We start from the raw sequence: 23476 nt of genomic DNA, 5'->3' as shown, positions 1-23476 counted from the left end.
TATTATTATTCATTTATTATTTATTGTTATTGTTATTATTTAGTACTATTTTTTATTATTACAATTATTGTTATTACTATTGTTGTTGCTATTATAACTATTATTATTTATTATAATTATTATTATTGTTATAATTATCATTATCTATTACTATTGTTTATTATTACTATTATTATTATTTTTATTTAATACAATTATTTATTATTATTGTTATTATTATTACTACTATTATTACAATTATTGTTGTTATTATTGCTATTAATATTATCATCACTATTATTATTATTATTATTATTATTATTATTATTATTATTATTATTATTATTACCACCTTCCTGTTATGGTGCGCTGTATTTGTTGGGCGCTCTTCCCTCTTTTTCAGGCTCTGGTTTTGCAGCTACGCCTCCTTCCCTCCTGGGCAGCGGCAGCAGCAGGAATGTGGTAGTATTATCTCCGCCTACGCCGCGCCGCGCACAGCCTCGCATTTTGTGTCACGGTGGCACCGGGAGAGAGGTGACACACTGCTGCTGCTGCTGCTGCGCGTCAGGGGGATATACCCGTCACCATCCTTTACGGTCAGAGCCACATCCCTCCGCGGGCAATGACAGATTGAAGTGGAAATACAACATCACAACAGTAAAAATGACGGTGGACTTTGAAGAATGTATAAAAGATTCGCCCAGATTCAGGTAAGGCTCCTGATCACAGGGTACATCACGGCGGTGAGCGTAAAATGGCACACCTTTTTTTGTTGCTTTGATTAAAAATCAATCGCGCTTGTTTGTGCATTCAACAAGGAGAATGAAAGGATGACCACATGTGCATCAATAAGATGGCGTTTTCCTCTGTCCCTCTGCCTTTTTATGCATGTTATTCATCTGATTTTCAGGCCTTGGATGAGCATTTCTTATAAGAAAAAAAAGCATCATGTTCTTTAGTGGAATGCCTTTAAGGCTTCGATTTTATCCATTGTCTGTTGTTTGAATGAGTTAATGAGCTCAGTATTTATCAGAAGAAGGGCAGACAGAGGGGATCCAATGATGCTTAAATATAAAATCTAATTAAAATTGATTTTGCTAGAGATTGTGTCTAGTAGGTTAATCTGGTGGGACTCATTCATTGTGACAGCGAGCAGATACAGATGTGGGAGATGGTTGCAGCATATATATATATATATATATATATATATATATATATATATATATATATATATATATATATATATATATATATATATGGTGTTGGGTGCAGTTATAAACTGTGTCACTATAGGCTGCAGAAATTGCAGCATGGTGGCCAGGCTTACAAAGAGGCAGCAGGAATGGAGCCAATATACCTGCCAGATGTTCAGCCTTATCCCTCCCAGCTCTACTGGTCCACGTCCAAGACCGTCCTGCTGTAGGATCCATTGGGGGGATAACGTGGGACACCATGCACTTTCCTCAAGTTTCCCTGTAAAAAGACTTGCAGATCACACTGCTTTGTAATATTTCTCCCTGATCTTTTATTTCTGCTGCCAGTTTGCTCTCTTGATCCTCAGCAGTTGTTTCCACTTTCCTTTTCTGTGCACTCTGCTTACATATTTGTGTGAATACAGACTTTTTTAAGAGTAAATTAAATCTGAATAAACAAATGTCCAATCTGCTGCTCAAATCTCACTGAAGTGTTGACGGATGACTCAGACAGAAGTTCAGGAAAAGAAGCAGAACCCATCCAGACGCTTCCTTGTTTCTCCTCTGCTGCTGTACTTTCCCATGTTCTTGAGAAAAAGGTATTTGGAAAATTCCACGAAAGCCAAAGGAAACCGATGTGGGTGTTTCACTAGATCACAGGAGCATGTACAATACCATAGTTACAATTCAATTAATGACCAATGTTAATGAGGCTGCAAATAAGTCAAAATTGTAATAAATGTCAATCATTTCATCAAAATATTATGTTAAATTTTGGCTTGATTTATTTTTCTCTGACATAATGAGACTTTTTCGAAAGCATGGTAGTTTACGTATGCCAGCTTTTTTTTTGTCTAATACCCACTTCATAACCCAACAGTAGCCTGCAAATGTAACTTTTTTCACATAGAAGAGCATTATTCGAACAGCAAGAGAAATAGATAATGGTTTTCAAAGATTTTACAAATAAAAAATCTTGGATAAAATCTAGTAAATTCTTCAGTTGTTAGAGGTTTATTGAAGAACATGGCAGCAAGAAAAGTTTCATGAAGAAAGATGAACATTCCAGACAGATCAGGGTTAAATTGTTAGCTAAGGTCAATTCATCAGATCAAAAAAAACACCAGATAAGGAGATATTTACGAAGTGTGTGGTGGAAAAGTAACACTGTTCATCAGCCGGATTCACTACCTTTATCGTGAAGCATGGTAGAGCCAGTATTATGCTGTGGGATTGCTTTTTTTTTATTTGTTTTTATTTCTTAAGTATTTCAGCATGCGACTTAAGATCAGCCGAACAATAATTTTGTCTGATATTTGCACTTTTATCAGGCAATATATTCATGCCTTTTGAGCAGCCATGCCTTGAAGCGCATCTGTTCGCCGCTCCCACCATTTGCCATCAATTGTTAATGTTTAGTTTGAGTTGTTAAAAAGTGTTTCCTTTTTTTGAAGTTGAGACTTGTGTAACATTTGTTTTCATTGTGTAATTTCTATCACATAAATCCAGGAAGAAAAAGCAATATAAGTAGAGATGCAGCGACCCAATATTTATGATCAAATCGGACACTGTTATGTTCAATATCGGATAGTTTCCATTCAACTCTTGAATATCTTACCATGTGAGTGAAGGCATACACCTTTACATAAACATAGTTAAAAAAAAGGTAACAAATTAACAGAGTTATAAATGTACTTTTTTTTTTTTTTATCATTTATTAACAAATAAGCAGCAAAAACGAAGAATTAACAGTTCCATGTAAAGTGCACTGGATTGGATCTCAGATATCCAATATATAAAATCACCAATATCCAATCCAGCTAGTTAGTGAATATCGGAGCAGACCACCAATCCAGGTTTGGGATACGGGAATCTCTAAATATAGGCTTCAAAAATCGGCCTATGAGTGTTGGCCTAGTGATTAGAGCAGTGCACCCACTGCCTCGACTCTGGGTCACTGAGCAAGACCCTTAACCCCACGCTGCTTCCTGGGCGCCACACAATGGCAGCCCACTGCTCCCCAAAGGGATGGGTTAAATAAAGAGTTACATTTCTACAGTGTGAGATCAATAAAGTTCAATTATTATTATTAAAAAAAAGAAAAAAACGGTAGTGCATATCAGGGATCACTTAGACTGAGGTCAAATTAATCAGTATCTGCTTTGGTGACCTATTATTTCCCTCTATAATTGTGTATAGCATAAAGCCAAATCATTGTTTTAATTTTTAAATAAATGTGTTCTCTAAAAATCACATTGAATTATTCAATTCACCAGTTTAAGTGTATTTCTAATCATTGAATGCTTCATTTTACACTTTAGCTGTATATTTGATAACTGAATTGTGTATTAGATAAATAAATCTACCTATTTCACTTTACAATTACATTTATCTATTTCATCATATATTTTGGTTCTCAATATACCTCAGGAATCATAATAAAATAGAATAGAAAATCCCTTTATTGTCCCACAATGGGGTAATTGTGGTCTTACAGCAGTAAAAGGTGTGGACCTTAGAAAGTTTATAAAAATAACAGAATAAGTGACAGAGTTAAAAAAAATAAACAAATAAGTACTGCCCTGTACAGTGTTTACAGTATAAATGCTCTGTATCTGGAGAGTAAATAATCAATAAACAGTAGTGGACATTTTTACAGTAATGGATATTTTAAAACAGCAGCAACAGATGTGTAAAATGACAGCAGCAGCATGTTAGTTAACTGACTGAGACAGAAACTGCAAAAATCAGCATGAATGTAAAACTTTATTGAAGTTATTAGGGACAGTGGTGGTTATAAGGACACAGTGATTGTGAAAAAGCGTCTCCAATTTGTAACCCCTGTTCCATAACATGATTGAAAATTAAAGTTTGTGGCCATAAAGTGATCAAATGTGGAAGCCACAAATTAGTGTTGGGAGCAAAATCCAGATTGTAGCACCGGTGCTGCTGTTTGATATCATGTTTCAGTGCTGCAACATGTACACACTGAGTCTAATAAGAGCCAACATTGTTCAAATTGGTGTCTTTATCTGAAGAAAAGGTCTCAAAAAGCAACTCAGTTAAAGTTAAGGCATTCTGGACCATTACAGTAGTGAGCCTGACTGTAAAATGTTTTTTAGAAAATCTCCATAATCCTGATGAAATCTTTAATCTTTTTAAAAGGAACGATTGTTCCAAAAGCAGCAGCCGCTCTTGTTTTTCTGTGCTTTCCGTGACACAGCCAGGAAAATAAAATCAGCTGCTACAGATTTTTTCTTTTAACGATATTTTTACTGTGATCCAGCTTTCTGTTTTCTCCTCCTTTTTGTTGTGTCACTCTGGGGAAACGTGAAATGAAAAGAGCCGAGAACCAGTCCTGTCTGTCTTCCTACTTATGAAGTTTAAAGAGCTCACACACACACATACACACCCTGACGCTGCAGGTCTGAGCTTGTACGAGTGCGGTAGTTCTGTATGCATGACTAGGGGAACATGAAGGGTTTTTTTAGGTAGTACTTTGTATTCATAACAGACGTCTTTTTGTTCCTGTGCTTTTTATTTCGCCCTGCCCCTTATTCAGCGCTCGTCTGCTGCATTCATTCCCTTATAAAAGGTTCATGAGGATGTCCTCATACTGCGTCCCTCACTGCCATCATTATCAAACCATCTTTAATCTGATTTTTACTTTAAGTACCCAAAGGTTTACCACCATAGTTTTTTTCCCTCTGTAAGCCTAAACACAAAACAAACCCACTGAGATGTGTCTGATAAATACAGATCTGTTCTCAGTATTTTATTCTTCCAGTAAAAACAAAACAGCAGCACATTAATCGAACGCATTTCCAAACCACAAAGCAATATATCAAAAGTCATTGCATAATCTGTCGCCTAGTCCATTCACAGCTTAAAATAGGACGTTTCATTCACTCAATCTTTGCAATGTATATTAATAAGCACAAGATTTCGGTGAGAGCTGCAGCTGATGAACCACTGCTTTAAAAAAGATAATTTTGTCATCTGTCGCTTTCTGTTAGGTCAATATGCACCATGCTTTAAATGTTTTGCTTCCACAGGCAGAGTAAAATGGTGCATCTCTAGAGTGGTCAGCATGGTTAGAATTACTCTTTTATATTATTTTTGTTTACTCCTAGGGAATGTAGATAAAGTAGGGTTTCCAAAAGATTGCAAACATTTCGAAATCCAGCATGTTTGTGATCTGTTCAGCCTTTCTGTTATCTGATCAGAGTCTTGCTCTCTATTGCAGCCCAAATAAACAACAGACCTGATTCTTTAGTTCCCATTTAAAGCAACACAGCATAACTTTTGACCCAAGTATTAGCTCAATTTGAGATATGTTAAATTACTTTTTCAGGTCAATATGCTTAGTGAAGATCTGTGCTCCATATAGACTATTCTTCCAAAAAAAGCCTTTGTAAATTAAGAGGGTCAGATTTGTCACCAAATAACACTCAAAGCGCCACTTTACAGCAGGCTCAGCTTAACTGAAAGATTAACATTCACATTTATGCCTATTCCAAAAGACCATAAACCAGTTCACAACGATAAAATCAGGCTATACACTCCAAGCTTCTGTCCTGACTAGGCGTGAGTATTGGCATTGGTGTTGTGATACGATACGTGTCACGTTACCTAGGTTACAAACGATATATATTGATATTGCAATATCACTATATACTGCAATACATTTCCCAGCTATCAAATCAAATGTATAGAAAAAAAGCAAACTTTTGCTGTAAATGTTTATCAGAAAATAGTGATTGTTTAGTTATTTTGGCATCCATGATGTTGGGGGTTTGACTCATGACTGCCTCAACTACAGCTTTGGCTCTGCACTGCACAGCAAAAGGACTCCACAGCGCCATCTACCAGAGTGGCGGTGCATAGGTAACCCATTTTCCCACATTGTTTTTGGTTAAAATGTTTTAATTTTTAAAATCTATATTAGTACCTAAAAGATCGATATTATATCAGGCAGCCAAAAATCACAATATATTGTCAAATTGATTTTTGACAGTGTTAGAATAAAGTTACAAGGTTCTTTTAAAATTACTCTGAAAATTAGACAGAAATGTACTAATGTTAGAACATTTAATTTGTATTTTTGAATACTTGAGTACTTTTCAATGCACATACTTTTGAATTCTTAAGTATTTTCAAAAGTGAGTCCTTCGATACTTGAACTGTAGTAGATTTTTAACCGGGTAACTTTTACTTGTAGTCGAGTATGACTGTTACTACTATTGTGTAGTACTTGCACCACTGAATTAAAAAGAAAGGTCAAATAAAAATACAATAACATGTACCGTTAAATATGAGAGCTTAAAGTAGAGGTTGTCGTTATGAAACAAAGCAGAAATAACACTTACCTGATCAGATATATATTTGCTTCTTTGATCTAGGATTTTATATACATGCATGAATGTGTCCTTGTCTATACAAGGAACTCAATGACTTTTTAATCATTCATATTAACTAGTAATTAAACAGGTACACCTGATGAAGCGGTTGGTGAGTGTATAAAGCTGCAACAGGACAATTATTTCCAATACTTAAAACACCCCTGTTGTAGGAAATGGTATTTGTTTTTATATAAAGATAGAATAACTCTGTACTTATTTAGCTTTGATATCATAATAGCTTGAATTTAATGCCCTTATGTTGTCAGAGAAGATGGCCAAAGATTTGACTGCAAAATAAAAATGTTTTGGGTTGGGTTAGTGAGAAATATTTGCCATTATCTTATTATCACCCCTCCCTCCCCTTGCATTGCCACATTAAAATCCCCTCTGCTCCTTTTAAAGACTGTCTGCCGGCCTGGTTTCATTATCATCATCACCTCTAATGCTTTTTTTTTTTTTCCCCTCACACATACTGTCTCTCTGTCTGTGTGAGTAAATGAATTCCTTATTGGTCAGCTGTGTGTGAAGTGTGTTAAATATACATCCTGCTGTGTTTTCTAAGTAGGGGCAGGAGAGTGAGTCTGCCACTTGTAAATCGTGACCCACAGCTTTGGGATGGATGAGAGTACCTGTCCATTAGTCTCGCTCAGAAAGGGAGCTAGAAAAAGACCCGTATCTGTTTACACACAGCTGTTATTCACCAGCAGGGAGAGTTTTAAAAAAATGGAAGGGCACTGGAATGTCCTTGGATTTTTTGATGCTGAGAAAGCACATTAACAAGCTGAATCTGATTAAAGTTGTCCCGATGACCTTGGATGTGTGTTTCCAAATGTGGGACAGACGTCTTCCAGAGAATCTTGTGAACCTTTGAACTTTAGAAGCATTAGATCCCGTCAGCAACACAGACGGCTTGTCAAAATGTTTAGACAGAGCCCAAACCACTCACATTAAGATGATAATGTCATGATACTCCTTCCTGAGCACTTCTGCTAATGCACACATGCACACAGCAGATGCGTGCACATGTAGTGCTGAAACTGCCAGGCTGGTTGGCTGCAGTCAGTAATGCTCCCAATGTGGAAGCTCTTCATTCTTATTAAAATCTCCCTTTGTTTTCAGCAAATTCTGGTGGATTTTCATTAAAAAAGGAAGGAAGTATACACTATGTGTTGATGGATGGGCTCCCAAATTGGGGATAAGTGATGGTTTTCAAAATCATTGTGAGAGTTAATCCTGAGGTATTTAAAAGGCCGATATATATATATATATATATATATATATATATATATATATATATATATATATATATATATATATATATATATATATATATATATATATATATATATGTGTGTGTGTGTATATATTTATTTATTTTTTCTTTTTTTAAATAAGTATCCGATGAAATAAATAAATCTACCATGAACAAAGTTGATGTAACATTTATTTATTTATCTAAAACATAATTCAAATAATAGCGATCTCCAATACAATTGTTTCCTCTTAGATCTGACCAATTTCAAGCCAATACGATATGGGTGCCCATCATACTTAATTTTTTTTACATGACATTAGCATTAGACCACAGTTACCCAATGACCTGAATGTATTTTAAGATTACAATACAAACAACACATAAAATAAGCAGGAAGTAACTGAGGGTTTTCCCAGACATCTTATTCATGACGATTCTTTGGTCCTTCTGTGGTTTGTGTGGCGTTTAAAGTTTTTGTTTATTTTTAAGCAGAGCGTTCAGAGATTACAGCTGTGCTAACAAACTCAGGTTCCCTGCTAGGACGTCTGCGTTCATCTAAGAGATCCAGCATATTCACAAAAAGAGCCTGATTGCACTATTAAACATGTTAAAAGCGATTTACTTTATACAGCTTGGAGTATGTGTCGTATATATTGGTTGGGTTTTATGTTGTCTGTGTTCCAACTGGTCAGTCCTTCTCATTTGTTTCCCAGTCAGCATGGAGAAGAAGACACAGTAAGTTTTAGAGCGCATCACTTCACCATGTGAACAATCCCATTTTCTCACACTCTGCTCTGCTGCAAGTAATTGCGGCGTGTGGAACCCATATAGGAAACAGGATTATCTAAGTGATTTAATCAAGAAGAGAGCCTATACAACCTATTAAAGCTCACAGACTATCACCATCTTAAACCCAATAAGGTCAGGGGAAATTTCCTTTGTACAGTCTGCAGGAACATAGGTTTAACATCTGATCTTTATTGGAAGAAAGACTGAGAGGTAGAGCATCTAACTCAGGCATGCCCAAAGTCGGTCCTCGAGGGCCGCTGTCCTGCAGGTTTTTTCGAAGTTTCTCTGCTTTAGTACACCTAATTCTAATGATTGCAGTTCAGCAAAAAGCCTGTTAATCAGCTATCAATGAAAATCAGCTGTGCTGGAGCAAGGAAACGTCTCAAATCTGCAGGACAGCGGCCCTCGAGGACGCAGGTCATGCCTGAAAGGTGGGTAGTGTATCCCAGACTTTTCTTATTTAAGAGTAACCATTTATTGAAGTAGAACTAGTTATCTAAGAAATGACTCAAGTATGATTTAAAAGGTATTGGTTGAAATACTAATCAAGTAATAATTTTTGAATCTTGACATATCTAATATTTAGAACCAGACAGACAGACATTTTATGCAAATTCTGGTATTTTAAAGACTAAAATATATTTTAAAACAGCATTATTTCAAAATAAAAAAAATACAGCAAACAATTTAGGAAAGTAAGATATTCAGTCCAGTAAAACTCGTAAAAGATGAGTTTTTAAAGTTACTCACGTAAACGTCTCTACTGTAGTTACTATCCATCTTCAGAGGTTACATTTACTGAATAACTTCACACCAAAAAAGTTCCTTTAGGAGCAATTGTACTTTACTGTTTTAAACTTGAGTAATATTCTTGTTAAAGTATTGCTACTCTGCTTAAGCAAATTTTCTCTTAACTTTACCCACCACAGGTAACTTGAGCTGTTTGAGATCAGGTGAAAATACGACAAAACAGTAGATATTGTGGCTGGAAATTCCTAATCTTTCCCTAATATATATAATTACCTATCTAAAGATTGGTTGCACAAAAGGATTTGAAAACCTTCCTCTTCTGCTCGGATTTGTTATTATCTAATGATGTTATATATTATTTATTACTGACATTTTATTTTACTGGTTCAGCAGTGGTGAATGGCATGTTGTAGCTTTAGACTCTTCAATGTGGCCTGGTGACCTTTGCCCGATGTCTTTCCCCTTCTCTCTAATCCCAGTTCCTGTCTGCCTACATTCAAAAATAAATATAAAGTCCACCAGAGGCTAAAAAAGGGTTTTATACATTGGAAGACCAATGTTGGCACTTAAATGAACAAACGTATTCCTTTAATTGTGTTGTGTATATAATTGAATTACCAGTTTCAAAACTTAGCAATTTTGAATGTAACACAATATTGACAAACGTTTTTTGGTACATGGAAACGCAGCTAGTCTTAAACGTATAGCAGTTTTATTTTAACCAAGTGCGGTTGATTAAATTATGGCTGCTTCTGTCTCCTTGAACCCCAGTCGGCCTCGACAGAATGCAGCTCACACTGAGCCAAGTTCGGCTGGAGGTTTCTTCCTGTTAAAAGGGAGTTTTTCCTCTCCACTGTCGCTACAAGCATACTTAGTGTGAGGGATTGCATTTGAGTCAATGAGTCGTTGCAATCAAATGGTTTTCCTTAGATAGAAAACTTTGAATCAATTTGACTGTATGATCTAATGAACTGTAAAGTGCCTTGAGATGACATGTGTTGTGAATTGACACAATATAAATAAACTAAATTGAATTAAATCAATCTTACACCTAAATAATGCCAGCATACGTCACTAGACGTGTTTCCCTCCTATTTATGTTCTGCTTTCTAAAAGCAAAAATTTGTAGACAGTTTGTTTTTATTAATCCATGTTTTCAGTTACTTTTCTCTTCAGAGACGTCTAAGCCACAAGCAGACATTAAGTGATTTATTCACAAAATGGGGATTATCTGGTGGTGCCCAGCCTTTCTCACGACACAGAATTGAGATAGGGAGGGAATAGGATCCTTTGTGCTTATGTTGCGTTTGTCTCTGACTGAAGGATATACTTGCATGACACATTTGTCTAACTTGGCACTCTGAATTTTTTAGAGTGATGACTGCTGGAGGGAGGAAGCTTGAGAAATGGAGATAGATCGAGGAAAAACTGGAATCAGAGAGGGAGTGGAGCATGAAGGCCAACAGGCCAGAGAACAGTGAAGGGTTAATGATCTTAGAGTTAATGATCCTTATACATTATATTTCATAAATTATTACACTATGGGTGTCACTAACTGCATTGTTAATTGTGTGTGTCCATCTATATGTGAAATAAAGGGCATAGTGCTGGTAATATTTCTCAGAAAATGGCTGAAGTAGATCCCTGCTGGTGAAGAAGACAGCTGCCTCATTATACTCGCGATGCTACTCAGACACAGTGTCTTTACGGTGAAAGATGAAGCAGTCACGCGCCACGATCTGACTCAAGGCATACAAAACAGGCAGAAGGGATCATGTGCGCTGACTCTTGCTCTCACACATCTGGGATCCACCTAAGCATCTGGTTTAGATTTGACCCAACTTTCTCTCTGCCTCAAGTTTTTTTTTTTTCCAGAGCTTGCTTGATTTTTCTCAAACTAAAAGTGTCTTTATTAGTTTAATCTTGTTGCTCCTTCCTCCTGTTTACTCATCATCTCCTCAGTGCTTCTGCATCCTCCTCCACCCACGTTTCCTTCGCCTTCTGAGGTATTTGGTGCCATATGGAGGAGACTAAACCGATTTGCGTCAGAATTTCTGGACTAGCGACATTTAGTAATGAGGGTGTTTACTAAACACCACTATTAGCTGACATCTTATGGGTTTTTTGCAATCTGCCTCATCTTTTATGTTTACTTCCCTCGAACTCTAACTTTTCTGTATTAAGAAATCCATCATTGATTATTTCATGTCAGGCCGCTGATGCAGGCATTTGTTCGGCAGCTAAACAGATCTGAGCCCAGACTCTGCTGCAGCTCTGAAGCTAAAATGTCATTGACAGGCTTATGTTCTACAAAGACACAAGAGGAGACAGCAATGCTGATTGCTGCCTAAGAAACTGATGGATACTTACTTACAATCCTCCTCTTATATCATCCTGCCTTTAGATCTCTGTGGAATTCTGCAAAACCAAAGGAAAACATTCCCATCTACAATGTCAGCAGTCCCACACTTTCTTGGATCCATTTGTCCCACCTCCTCAAAGTCCCTCACACATGCATCCGTTCAAAAAAAATGCATACAAAGAAATGCACTGCTTCCTTCCATTTGTGGGATGGATTGCCCTCTACTACAACTGGAAGAAATCAGAACAGCTGAACCGCAGTCACGGCTAGATAATGGACATAATGTCTGGGAGCAGGAAGGATGGAAGGTCATGTTAAATATACATATAAACACACAGCTTTGGTATGTGGATTTAGAGGTATAACAGGAATTACAGCGTGTAATTGCACGCACATATGTCAGCGTGGAGCAGACAGATGTAAGCGAGCCGAACATAGAAGTTATTTGGCCACAGTGATGCTCGCTTCAACGGCACATGAAACGAGCAGAACTAGAATTTTTATGTTGAATGGGTTTGTAGCAGCAGAGGCTAATAAACTGAAATAGTCTTAATTTATATGTTTTTTTAAAAAACATTTTAGCTGAAAAAGGAGCTGAATAGAGCCCCAATCTATATCAGAAGGCTGTGGCTTAAAAATATTTTATTAACACTCCAGAGAAACTGAAAATAATGAACCACTAAAAAGCTTGCCAAACCAACCTGAGCAAAATTAAAAAGTTAGTTACCCCATTTTTTAAATGATCAAAAAAAACAAAACCCAGAAGATGATCCCAAGCAATGATAGAAAATAAACCTTTTATTTATGGCCAGTTGAATGAAACTCCTTCAAGGTGATAAAAAACATCTTAGTGGCCAATATTACATTTAGTATTTAAAAAAATATCCAGGTCTAACTTTCAGTTTTGTATGCAGCACCAATAATGTGTGAACAGGTGTATTTTCGTCATGTCGGTATCGGTTCTGGCTTCCAACTGTTCCCAGCTTGAACATCGCCTCGAGCAGAAACTGTCATTAAACTTTCCCTAGCTGCCTCCAGATATTCTCTATCACCATGTGATGAGGCCTCTCATCGTCCAAAGGTGAAGAATTTCCTGTTTGTCTTTGGAAGTGGCAAGCTCAGGCCTGGAGTTTGTCTTCAGTAGTCCATAATCAAATGTTTTTGTGTATACGAAACCTACGGTATTTAATTGGTGGCTTTCAAAGATGGTTCCGTTTTAAGTTTCTTTTTATTATTTTTATCTAAGTCAATGTCAAAATAGTTATAAAATTCAATGTTTGAGTGTAGAAATGCTCTAGTGCATCAGAAAATAGATTTCCAGGCTTTTTGTTTTAAATTCAGAACTTTTAAAGTATATTTTATTTAAAGGATGTTAGATTTAAAATATCCACTATTCCTGTGTTTATTAGAGAATGTAGACCCTTTTCCTAATCATATATCTATGTAGATGCTTCAATTTATAAATCCAGAATTGCCCATTAGACAGTTTGAATACTAGAAAACAAAATTAAATAAAACTAAGGAACTTTGGCCTTCTTGTTGTCCGCTGAAAGTCTTGCTCTCTATCACCGTCCTTATGGCTGTGTCAACCGCAGGCTCATCGCTTTACAAAGAATAAGCTTTCCTTTAATATAGGTCCTCAAATCTCTTCTTACTCCAAATTCATGTTAAAGACCTTATTGACACTGAGCATTACCAACTTTGAGTCTTTTTTTACTCAATACAAGGTTTCACATTGGTTTTTAGTATCCTTGAAAGTTTTTGAATTTGAAAAAATGTAATTCAAGGCCTCAAAGTTGTTTAGAAACAGTCCTTGAATGTTTTTTTTTGTTTGTTTTTTCTGGGTTTCAGTGTTTACTGTACACAGCTAATTTGTAAATTACACAACATGCATCGATGAGGAAAATTGGTGAATTTCAAATCCTGTTGAATCAGTCATTAAGTTGGTGTGTAAAATCATGCGCTGGGGAAAAAAGCTGATTTCAGGACATATGGCTTGCCAGGTATGGCTTTTAAAGGATCCCAAAAAAATGTACATTTTGTTTTTTTTTTAGTTATTAGAGACCATTTTGAACAGATTTACTGAAGAGCTTAAAGGCCCAGAAAAGCCTAACTATCCCACCATGAAAATATCCATATTTTGTGGCTATATTGCTAATTCTTTCTTGTTGACTACCAATAGGTTAGTTATCCGTTTACCTTTTTTTTTTATTAATTCAAACTTAATAATATCTATGCCCCCCATTCTTTAAAATTGACTCATTCAGAATAACTTTATCCTGACAAGCATTTACATGCCCGCTGATCATATTGTCAGTCAGCATAAACCGCCTTCATTACAGTTTTATTCACATGCTGCTGAATTATATCAGATTACAACTGGGGTATATTAGAAATGATTAAATTTCATACTTAGGTGTGGGAATGCTGTTGATGCTTTATGGGTATAAGATATAGTTTTTGGTTTTCTAGGAATGAACAAATCCTCTCACTCTAGTCACTGTCCCATTTCTTGTTGCTCATGATGAGTGCTTACAGCCAGCTAGGCTCCAAATTATGATTTTTCTAATCGATACTCTCTTAATCCTTTAATGTTTTGAGCCTTTACAGCCATCTTTGGTTCAGAGGTAGACTTTGCGTTGGTCTGGAATATCAAATATCTCACATCTTAAGCTAATATGTCCTTTTTCCACAACAACAACAAGACAACCGTATAAGTAAATTCCACCACAAACCAACTCCAATACATCATTTTGATTTGGTTTATCATGATAACAGTTATATGATTTCAATGTGCAGTATATCCATAATTCCACAGCTAACCCAAGTGAACCCAAACCAGATTTAAAGCCTTTTGTTTTTTGGCTGAGATGTGATCAATTTGCGTGAGCGTGTAGGACGCGATCAAACGATAAATGTCGGACCTCAGTAAGTGTTTGACGTTGATGGACCATTCTTAGACAGCTTGAAGTTTAAATCTGTGGTTGTTTCCTTTTTGGCAGATCTGACTGTGGTGTCAGAAGGAGTCTATTTTGCCTTGCGTTTGGGCAATGCTGCCAAAAACAACAGAAGATAATTTGGCTGTGTGCAGAGCTTGCTTCTTTGTTCTGGTGCACAGCTGGTCTCAAGCAAGCTTCTCATCTCTCCCATGTTACAAGTGATTGCTTTCAAAAATGCATGTAAAATCCCTCTATGGTTCACCATATGAATGCTTCCCTTGCTCAACATGGGGGCAAATTAAACATTAGCTCATTTTGTTATAAAGTTTCACTCTTTCTATACCGAAACCCTATGATAAACTAATAGCAGTTATTGACATGACTACCTAGTTAAAGAGCTTTCCTGGTAACTTATACATTGTAATACTTGCAAAAGTAATCAAATGTAACTTTTTGTCCATTTTGAGAAGTTACAGCCTCCATATTTCTATTTCTGTAAAATCTTGCTGCAGGTTTCTCAAGATATGAAATCTGCTAAAAGTGCACACACGTAGCAACTACTGATGTAACTAAAGATAAAAGCAGTTTTTATTAAAATGCACATTAAAAATTCATTTTTGTGCATTTTGAATGCTGGGCAGCTGACTGGACCGGGCATTCGAATCGTGCTCCCCCCACCCCGCCTGCCTCCGGTTCGGTGCTCGTTGTGTGCACATGCACGACTGTAGTCGACCAAAATCCAGGACGACTTTGAAATTCCCCCCGGACATTTTTTTAGGTATGAAAAATAGGACAAGTCCGGGAAACAGAGGACATCTGGTCACCCTAACATACCAACAATTTGATGTTTCATTGAGTGAGTGCTTGTTGCTATGATGGTCTTTGTTCAGGAGCTTCGCTCATTGTAAACCAACCAATCAGCACACAGCTCATCTAAATATTCATGAGCATACCATAAAAGGAAGAAAACCTGTCGTTTCGTTCTAGGGCTTTTAACCAGGCTTGCATTAGGACTCATAGAAAAGCAAATATGCTATTTTCAGCCCAACCAATGTTACACACCCTATTCAGAGAACTTAAGGACCAGCACCAAATACCTGAAATAATCATTCTATGACCCCTTTAAAGAGTTGAATTCTGTCATCTACTAACAACAATGACAATGCTTGACACAAAAGAAAAAATGCTTAACAGTCGCTAAAAACTGATTAGAAACATAAATTCATCCAAGCTTTTCACTTTCCTAATTTAAACGGTGAAGTTAACATAAGCTTAGCTCATATGAAGATCCAAACATTACATCAGTCTATTTAGATCATATTTCTACTGCTGTCAAAACAAATTCATGACTGTGTTAATCTACAGTATTTAATGATTAATTCACTTAACCAGTTTTCAACTTTAAGAGGACAGTGATTATAGATTCACCGATACATTTTTTTCTGAGCTGATACAGATGGCTGGGCTAAATGTATCGGCCGATACCGATCCGATTCAACTGTTGAATGAATGAACCATGTATCTCTACATGTGATTTAAAAAAAGATAAGAAATTAACACACATAGAAATGTAATTTATATTATTAATTAACAAATAAGCAGCAAAAATAAATAACAGTTCCATGTAAAGAGCGCTGGACTGGTTCTCTGATATAAAAACACGGATATCTGCGCCAAATAATTAGTCAATATCTGAGCGGGTATCCGATCCAGGTATCGCTAATAGCCACAGCATAAATGGCAGAGATAGCTGTTGAATCATGGTATTGAATCTGCACACATAAAAAGTGGAGAGGGCAGTTTACGTGCGTGTATTTATGTCGGTATTTATAACGTGTTCACTGTTAGCAGAATTCTAATTTCATATTAGGAGCTATTCCCTCGTAGCTTTTCGGTTTGTGTTTATTGACGCTGTCCTGTTGGAAGGTGAACCTCTCAGTTATTATTTTTTTTCCCCTTTACAGGTTTTTTACCCTGTATTAAAAGTTTTATATAAGTTACCTTCCACCAACCATATTCCTCTAAACTAACCAGCTTCCCCATCTCTCTCACCCTTATCCCTCGTCCAAGTAATGCTTCCCCACAGCATGATGCTGCCACCGCCATGTTTCAAAAGGTACTGTTATTAGGTTGATGTTAGGTGTAAAGCTTTTTTTTTCTTTTTTCTTGGCCAGTTTTGTTCTTTTGGTGGTTTCACTAGCTTTCTTCATGCCACTCTTCCAGATGTGTTGCTATTTGTTTTGTGTGAGTTTATGCAGGTTAATGACCATGTCTTGGTAGATTTTTTGTGTGATCGCGAGTGTGATGTGTAAAGCTTGGCTAATAATTTAATTAACTTAGCTCTGCTTTTCTTTTTTACAACTGTATCCCTGACTTGTCTGCTGTGTGCCTGAACTGATGATGCTGTTTTCTCACAAATGTAAAAGGGGCCGAATACAATAATTGTCAGATTTTGTATTTGTGATAAATTTTAAAAGGTATATAGACATCTTTTCCAATTTATGCAGCGCTTTTTATCGGTCAGACATAAAAATCCAGGTAAGATTCAATGAAAGTAGTGGCTGTACTATCGAACATTTTGGTCTCTCTCTAATTTTTAGTTTCCTTTAAATAGTTAATAGTTCCCATAATGCTTGAAAGCTCACTTAAACCAAAACACTGTGATGTAGGGAAGTTATTAGCATCTAGCTGATGGAGAAAGTCACATTAAACCTTAACTCACCATCGCTGCTGTTGAACCTCTGCCTGGTCTTATCAGATCTTCTCACAGTTGCCACGTTTGATTGTTTTCTGAATCTAACAGTCGACCAGGTGTGTGTTTCTGTGCGGGTAGCTTCAGTTTAAGTAAATGTTGTGTTTGTGTTGGTGTATGCATATAAGTGTGGTTTAGTGTTTCAGGGGTGATATAGAAGGCAAGCTATATCAATGCCAGACATTCTTAAAGAAAGTTGTCATACCCTGTGCCTTGATGCAGACACAGTGGCTCTATTGTGCCGGGCAAAGCACAAGGAATGCACGTTAAGCTTACCTGTAAATCTGTGTCTTCATCTAAATCGGTTAATAATAACAATAATAATATGTGAGCTTTGTAAATGACAGATCTAGGGATGGCTTCTATTTCCTGTTCTAATCTTTTCAATGTTTTTCCTACTAAAGTCACTAACTCCATGTAATTTAAGCCATAGAGTAAACAGTAGCCCTGGTGGTACATGTAGCAGTGTATTGGTGTGTTATGTTTTTGCAAGATAAATTTGATTTAAGTTGTCATTTAAAAGGCAAAAAGATGAGTTGTTCAAGGCAGCTAAGCTGTGTTTCATTAGAATATGTCAAAAAAGAGAGCTACAATGGAGGAAACTCCATGAAATGACATGACAACCAAGATCAAGCTCTTGTTTTCACAGCATCAGTAACTACTGGGATTAGCAGTGAAAGCCAACGACTTTGTCTTTTTCAACATTTTCCACTCTAGCAAAAAGTTCAACGAAGGTGGTAGCATATAAAAAAGAAAATTACACCAGATACGAATCACCAGAAGTTTAAAAATAAACACCTTTTCCTTTCACATTGGATACCTTTGAGTTCTGCATTTAAGGCAGCCATGTTGGATTTTGAGATTGAGGTTAGTGAGAAATAGGGATGTCCCAATGCAACTTTAAAATTTTTCATACTATACCGATACTTACCAATACAATATTAGCACAACTCACACTGGCCTTTATTGCCTGTTTTATACTATAGAATGTTAGAAAAGGCTTGATCAAGTAATATCACTAAAATAAGGGACAAAAGTTAACAACAAAATGTATGAAAACAACTGACCCTTTTCAATTTTATCAATGAGTTATAATAGAATCAGAAAGTTTCCAATAGCACAAGATTTTAGATGCCGGGAGATAAAATCCAATATTAGTTTTTTAGCTAATATTGAACCAATATCCGATATATAAATTTGAGTAAAAATCTACTGATTAAACTTTTTTTGTTGTATTTCTAAGAACGAAATTACAGATTTTAGCCCTTATTACACCTCTTCAATGCCAGAGTTTTAAATCTCTAACTTCTACAAGGAAATTTTTAGTTGGAAGAATCACAATTGCCTTATATAAAACCTTTAATACAGATTTTTTTGTGGTAGATCTACAGAAAACACTGCCAAATTCAAATAAACGGTTTTGAAAAATTTGTTATAAATAAAAATATTGCTTTTATTTTTTTATTGTCGGTTTGACTTTACTAATATTATTCCTCATACAAACAAGGTAAACCGTTGGTTTTCAGAAGTCACCAAAGTAGTTAATAGTATTTAGCCAAAAACTAAAGTACCTCAATTTCAGTTAATCTCACCTAATGAATCAATCATTAATGATAATTGCTTCCATGCTTGTTTTAAATTCTGTTCATTCATATTACGTGCTTCTCGCAACAACAGTGCTGCAGCGTATAAATGGGCAAGTGGAGCACAACACCCAGCCCAGCATTGAGATGAACGCAGCACCGTGGGGTTTGTTTTGCCTTAAAGCCAAAGTTAAAATCAGTGCACTTTGACCAGTGTGTCTGATAGTAACAACATCTCTATCTTGGCTGCTCCAGACTGAGCAGAAACAGACTCCACAAGCTCCACAATACTCTCTGAATAACAGTATATCACTATTTTCTCCTAATATGTTTTTATGTTTCTCTCTCTCTAAATGTACTGATGTATGTCTTAACTACAAATATTTACTCACTTATAGTGATCAACAATACCGATTTAAACAGCATATGGGTTTATGATTAAATACTTTATTTTCCTTTAATGAATGATTAGAAAATACCAACTCAAATTCTCAGCTCTCTAGTAAATGGACACTACAGGTTTGTATTTTAATCTTAAAATATGTATAATAAATAAGTAAAGATGGGAAAATGTGGCATTCAGCGGCCTATTAATAAAACCCAGTGCAAATAACCGCCTTCGGAAATCAGTTAATTCCTTCATTTGGAATATAATAGAGTGTGTCCAGGTGCTTTGTGTGCATGGATTAAAACCATAATCTCATCCGCCTGGTTTCGCTTTCAGTAAGGATCTCTCCTTGCTCCCGTCTTAACGTACAAACACTTCGGAAATCTTGTTTTGCCGGAAACAGATGAAATATGAAAAGAAACGAAGATGACTTCTGATTCCCCTCGGATTCCGGCTCTTGGCCTGCAGGCATGTGGGGGATGAGATGCTTGTCCCGGTTAGTCATCAGCATAATATCAGTTGATGCTGTTGACTCATCCTTGTATGGGGAGAATATTTCGTATACTTCACAGTGGGAATAGTTAATTTCATTGAAGCAACAGGAAACTCATAATGATCAGTATTTTTTTTTTGCAAATTCCTGTTTATCCAATATACAAGCTGCTGGCTGCAGAGTGGGAGGACTGAGTCATCCTATCCTTGTTAAACTTGGAGCTCTGCACGCATTGAAAACAAAGAATACAGCAATTTATAAACTAGAATAATCTCTGACTGTAGTCGCAGCTAAATGAGCTTTATCCTTCTGTTTATAGACCCAGCTACACTGCTGGTTCTCTTTGTACAAATGCAAAAAGAAGCAACTGTATCCTCAGAATAAAAAAAAAAACAACAGACACCACTATGTTCACTACGTGGGACTCTATTGGAGGATGAACCATAAGTATTTGCCGTTTGAGCTTAATTTTTGCTGTGATTTTAAAGAGGATAGAAGGGGAAAAAAAGAGTCCTGGGAACAAAGAGCTTAAACACCCCAGGGGTCTTCCTCCTCCTCTGCGTTTCACATACAGGCTGCATCTGTGTGCATGCACCCGGCACTGCTGGTGCTTCCACCTCGCCTGGGAGATCAGTGAAGGTTAAAGAGGTTAAGGATTGGGATGAGCATGCAGCCCTACTTTTACGCTGTCATTTTTTTAAAGCTTCCTGTGGAGCTTTTTGTTTATTCTTTTTAAACACTTCCCAGAAATGTTAAAGACTTGTGGGGTTTTCATGCTCCTACCATCAATTTGACTCCCAAATCCTAAAAACTTGAGGTGAAGGGCAAATACATCAAATTCTTTTGAGAACTATATCAGGGCATAAACGGTACAGAAATGCGTCCTTGGTGGTAAATAGTTTGACAAGGAAAATCTAGATACTAAAGCCAGGCTACAAGTAGAGCTACAAGAATACAAAGATGTGAGTGTCAAACAAGTCCTTTGATGGATTTATGAATATCCCAGGTAAGTATGTGTTTGCAAGTTTGCAAAAAGGCCTCTAAAGAATACAGAGACATACATATTCAGGTTTCTGATGTTGTCATCTGCAAATGTGCAAAAAAGCAACAAAGAATCTGTCACCTCTCTGGAGACAAGGAGTTAATCCCATCTTTTTTATCATAAAATTGCCTTTTTAAACAAATCATTGCTTTTTTGCCTCATGTTTGAGTTTTAAAGTTTCTGCTGAGAATGCAAGGAATTTCACTTGATGATGATGTAACTCGGGTTGCATTTTTCTAAGTCAGCCGAGCGATATCCTGTGGAAACGCTGTTAGCAGCCCCGCTCCTCAGGCTGCTCCACCTGGCCTGAGCTGTGGTTACAATACATTAGAGGAAAATGATTTCTGTCTGTTTCACACTCTGTGCAGGGAGAGTTTTCCAGCTCACTTCCTGTCGGCATGCAGCTAGAATGCTCTTTGAATGACATGAGGACTTTTCCTCATCCAAGAGTTTAGTTTATTGTTATAAATATTTAGAAATGTGTCATTTGTACGAATGATTTACAGAATAGCTTCTAATGAGTAATGATAACAAAGATGCATCATATTTGGATGAATGTTTTGTTATAGTGAGGAAGGTAGGTGGTCTGAAAACTGGTGGGAATCGGATACTGTTGGCTTCCCCTCATGTTTTGGTAAATGACACAATTGCAGAGAGAGGAAAGTTAGAGGTGAACAACTAACACACCTTAAAGTGTGTTAGTTGGATTAATTATCACAGACTAAAGCAAAGTAGTGCATCATTTTGAAGTAAAATGAAAATAAGCAGAGTTTTCCCATTAATTTAGAAATAAACACCCATAGTGTGCTTCATGTCCCAAAATAAATCCAGGTTTAAAATATTGCATGTTCAGTTTGTGTTATGCAGACAGCCAGGTTAGCTTGTCTTATAATACATCCAATACAAACCGATGAATCTTTGGCTTGCGCTTGTCTCTATTACAACTGGGGTATGAAAACAATTCTGCTAAAAGGACAAACATGTAATAAATAAAAATACAAGCAGTTTTATTTTAGGTAGTTTTATTCTACCTGCTCAGTTCTGTTAACAAAATACATTTTATTTTTTTTATCTGTTTTTTTTGCAATACTCAAAAGTAGTTCAGCAACTACCAAAAGGTAATAAATACACCCATCTTTACATTTTTTCTAATTCATGTAAATAATTTCAGGTCTTACTGGTTTAAATGAGCATTGCTGACACTGTCTGCATGCACCTGTGGATTGTTTCTACTGTTGGAAAAAGCCCTATTAACCCTTATTTATAGTTTGCCACAAGCCATTGCTTCAGTTTTCAGGTAAAGCAAGTGAAAAATTAGAAGAGATGGAAGGTGCTGCTTTTAAGGCTCAAGATGTCTATAGTGGTTGTAAACTTAAGTTTAAAGTATTCTTTCTTTTGAATCAAAGTAATACTTACATTCCAGAGTTTTACCTGTAATCTGTTAGAGGATTTGTTAGTAGAGCTTTAGATTAGGGTTGTTGTAATGGGTCCTTCCAATCTCACTCAGAGCTTATTGCTTAAAGTCGTAGGGAAGTCATAATAAAATTTTCAATCATTCTGGCTTAAACATGTATATAAATGTACTCTCTTTCAGACAATATTGTCCCAAAATGTTCTATTTCTAGTTTCTAAAAAAAAAATTGTTTAAAATTTTTTTTTATTTTATGTAGGCCAGTTAGTTATACGTCAGCCTGAACAACTAAATTCGGCCAATCATATATCAACGGTCACCTGTCATATTTTTCCGGTCATAGCATCTTGATTCATATATCGTAGGTAATATACGCAACGGTTAAAATAAGAAATAAGAATCATTTCCTTTCCCATTGAGTTCCGTCCCAGTGTTCAAAGGAATGGACGTCTGTGTCTTCAGCAGGCGTAGAGCTAACAGAACTGGCAGCATTACGGGGCAAGGGCTCAAACATATACGGCTGTAAGCCTTCTACACCAAACCAAGCTTCTGCCGCCCTGGCATCCTCTTCCACAACATCTTCATCCCCGCTTTCCTCTTCTAAAATAAAAAATGGATGATGGAGGAGACTCATCCACGACCTCCGACATAAAACTCTCCTCCTCTTGGATGTTTCCGCTGTTCATAGCATTCCTTGACAGTGTCGTTTCTAAGTCACCTATTTAGTGCTACTTGGTCCCAATGGAATTTCCCATTGGAAACCTATTAGCACTAAGGTGCTAACTGGTTTGCAAGATGCTTCCGACAAACCGGCCACAACCAAACTTGGTTGCAAACCTTCTGCCACAACAATCCTGCCCTCTTGATAAATGACCAATCACATTCACTTTATTTACTCGCGTAAAGTCGTGCACCACCCGGGAGAATTTGGAAATGCAATGGTTGGAACAGCAGCTTCCCTACGACTTTAAGAAAAAATCATCAAAATAGCAGTTACGATACAGGAAAAGCAGATTTATTATGATGAAAATTTAAGATATGAGTGTTGTTGTTTCTTTTTTCTCACTTCCAGTTTGACATAGTCCTTTTGGTTAATATTTTAAAATCTAGACATGTAAAAGACTCCAGACTGGCCAGA

The 23476-nt window shown here is 36.5% G+C and overlaps 1 protein-coding gene across 3 annotated transcripts in view; it reads left to right on the top strand.

Annotated features, from left to right (window-relative positions):
• Positions 1 to 438: 438 nt before the first annotated feature.
• Positions 439 to 23476, top strand: part of LOC119791769 (arf-GAP with coiled-coil, ANK repeat and PH domain-containing protein 3-like) — a 75458-nt gene continuing 52420 nt past the window's right edge. For 2 of the 3 annotated variants that reach the window (XM_038298059.1, XM_038298060.1), the window contains exon 1: positions 439 to 689. In XM_038298059.1, the coding sequence (XP_038153987.1) occupies positions 643 to 689 (47 nt within the window). In that variant the 5' untranslated portion in view covers positions 439 to 642. The remainder of the gene's footprint in view (positions 690 to 23476) is intronic. The other variant, XM_038298058.1, reaches the window with a different exon arrangement.

Source organism: Cyprinodon tularosa, unplaced genomic scaffold, assembly GCF_016077235.1.
Source record: "Cyprinodon tularosa strain WSP-4 unplaced genomic scaffold, ASM1607723v1 ctg40, whole genome shotgun sequence".
Taxonomy (NCBI): Eukaryota; Metazoa; Chordata; class Actinopteri; order Cyprinodontiformes; family Cyprinodontidae; genus Cyprinodon; species Cyprinodon tularosa.
The sequence above is the reverse complement of the archived record's forward strand: the minus strand, read 5'-3'. Positions and strand labels throughout refer to the sequence as shown.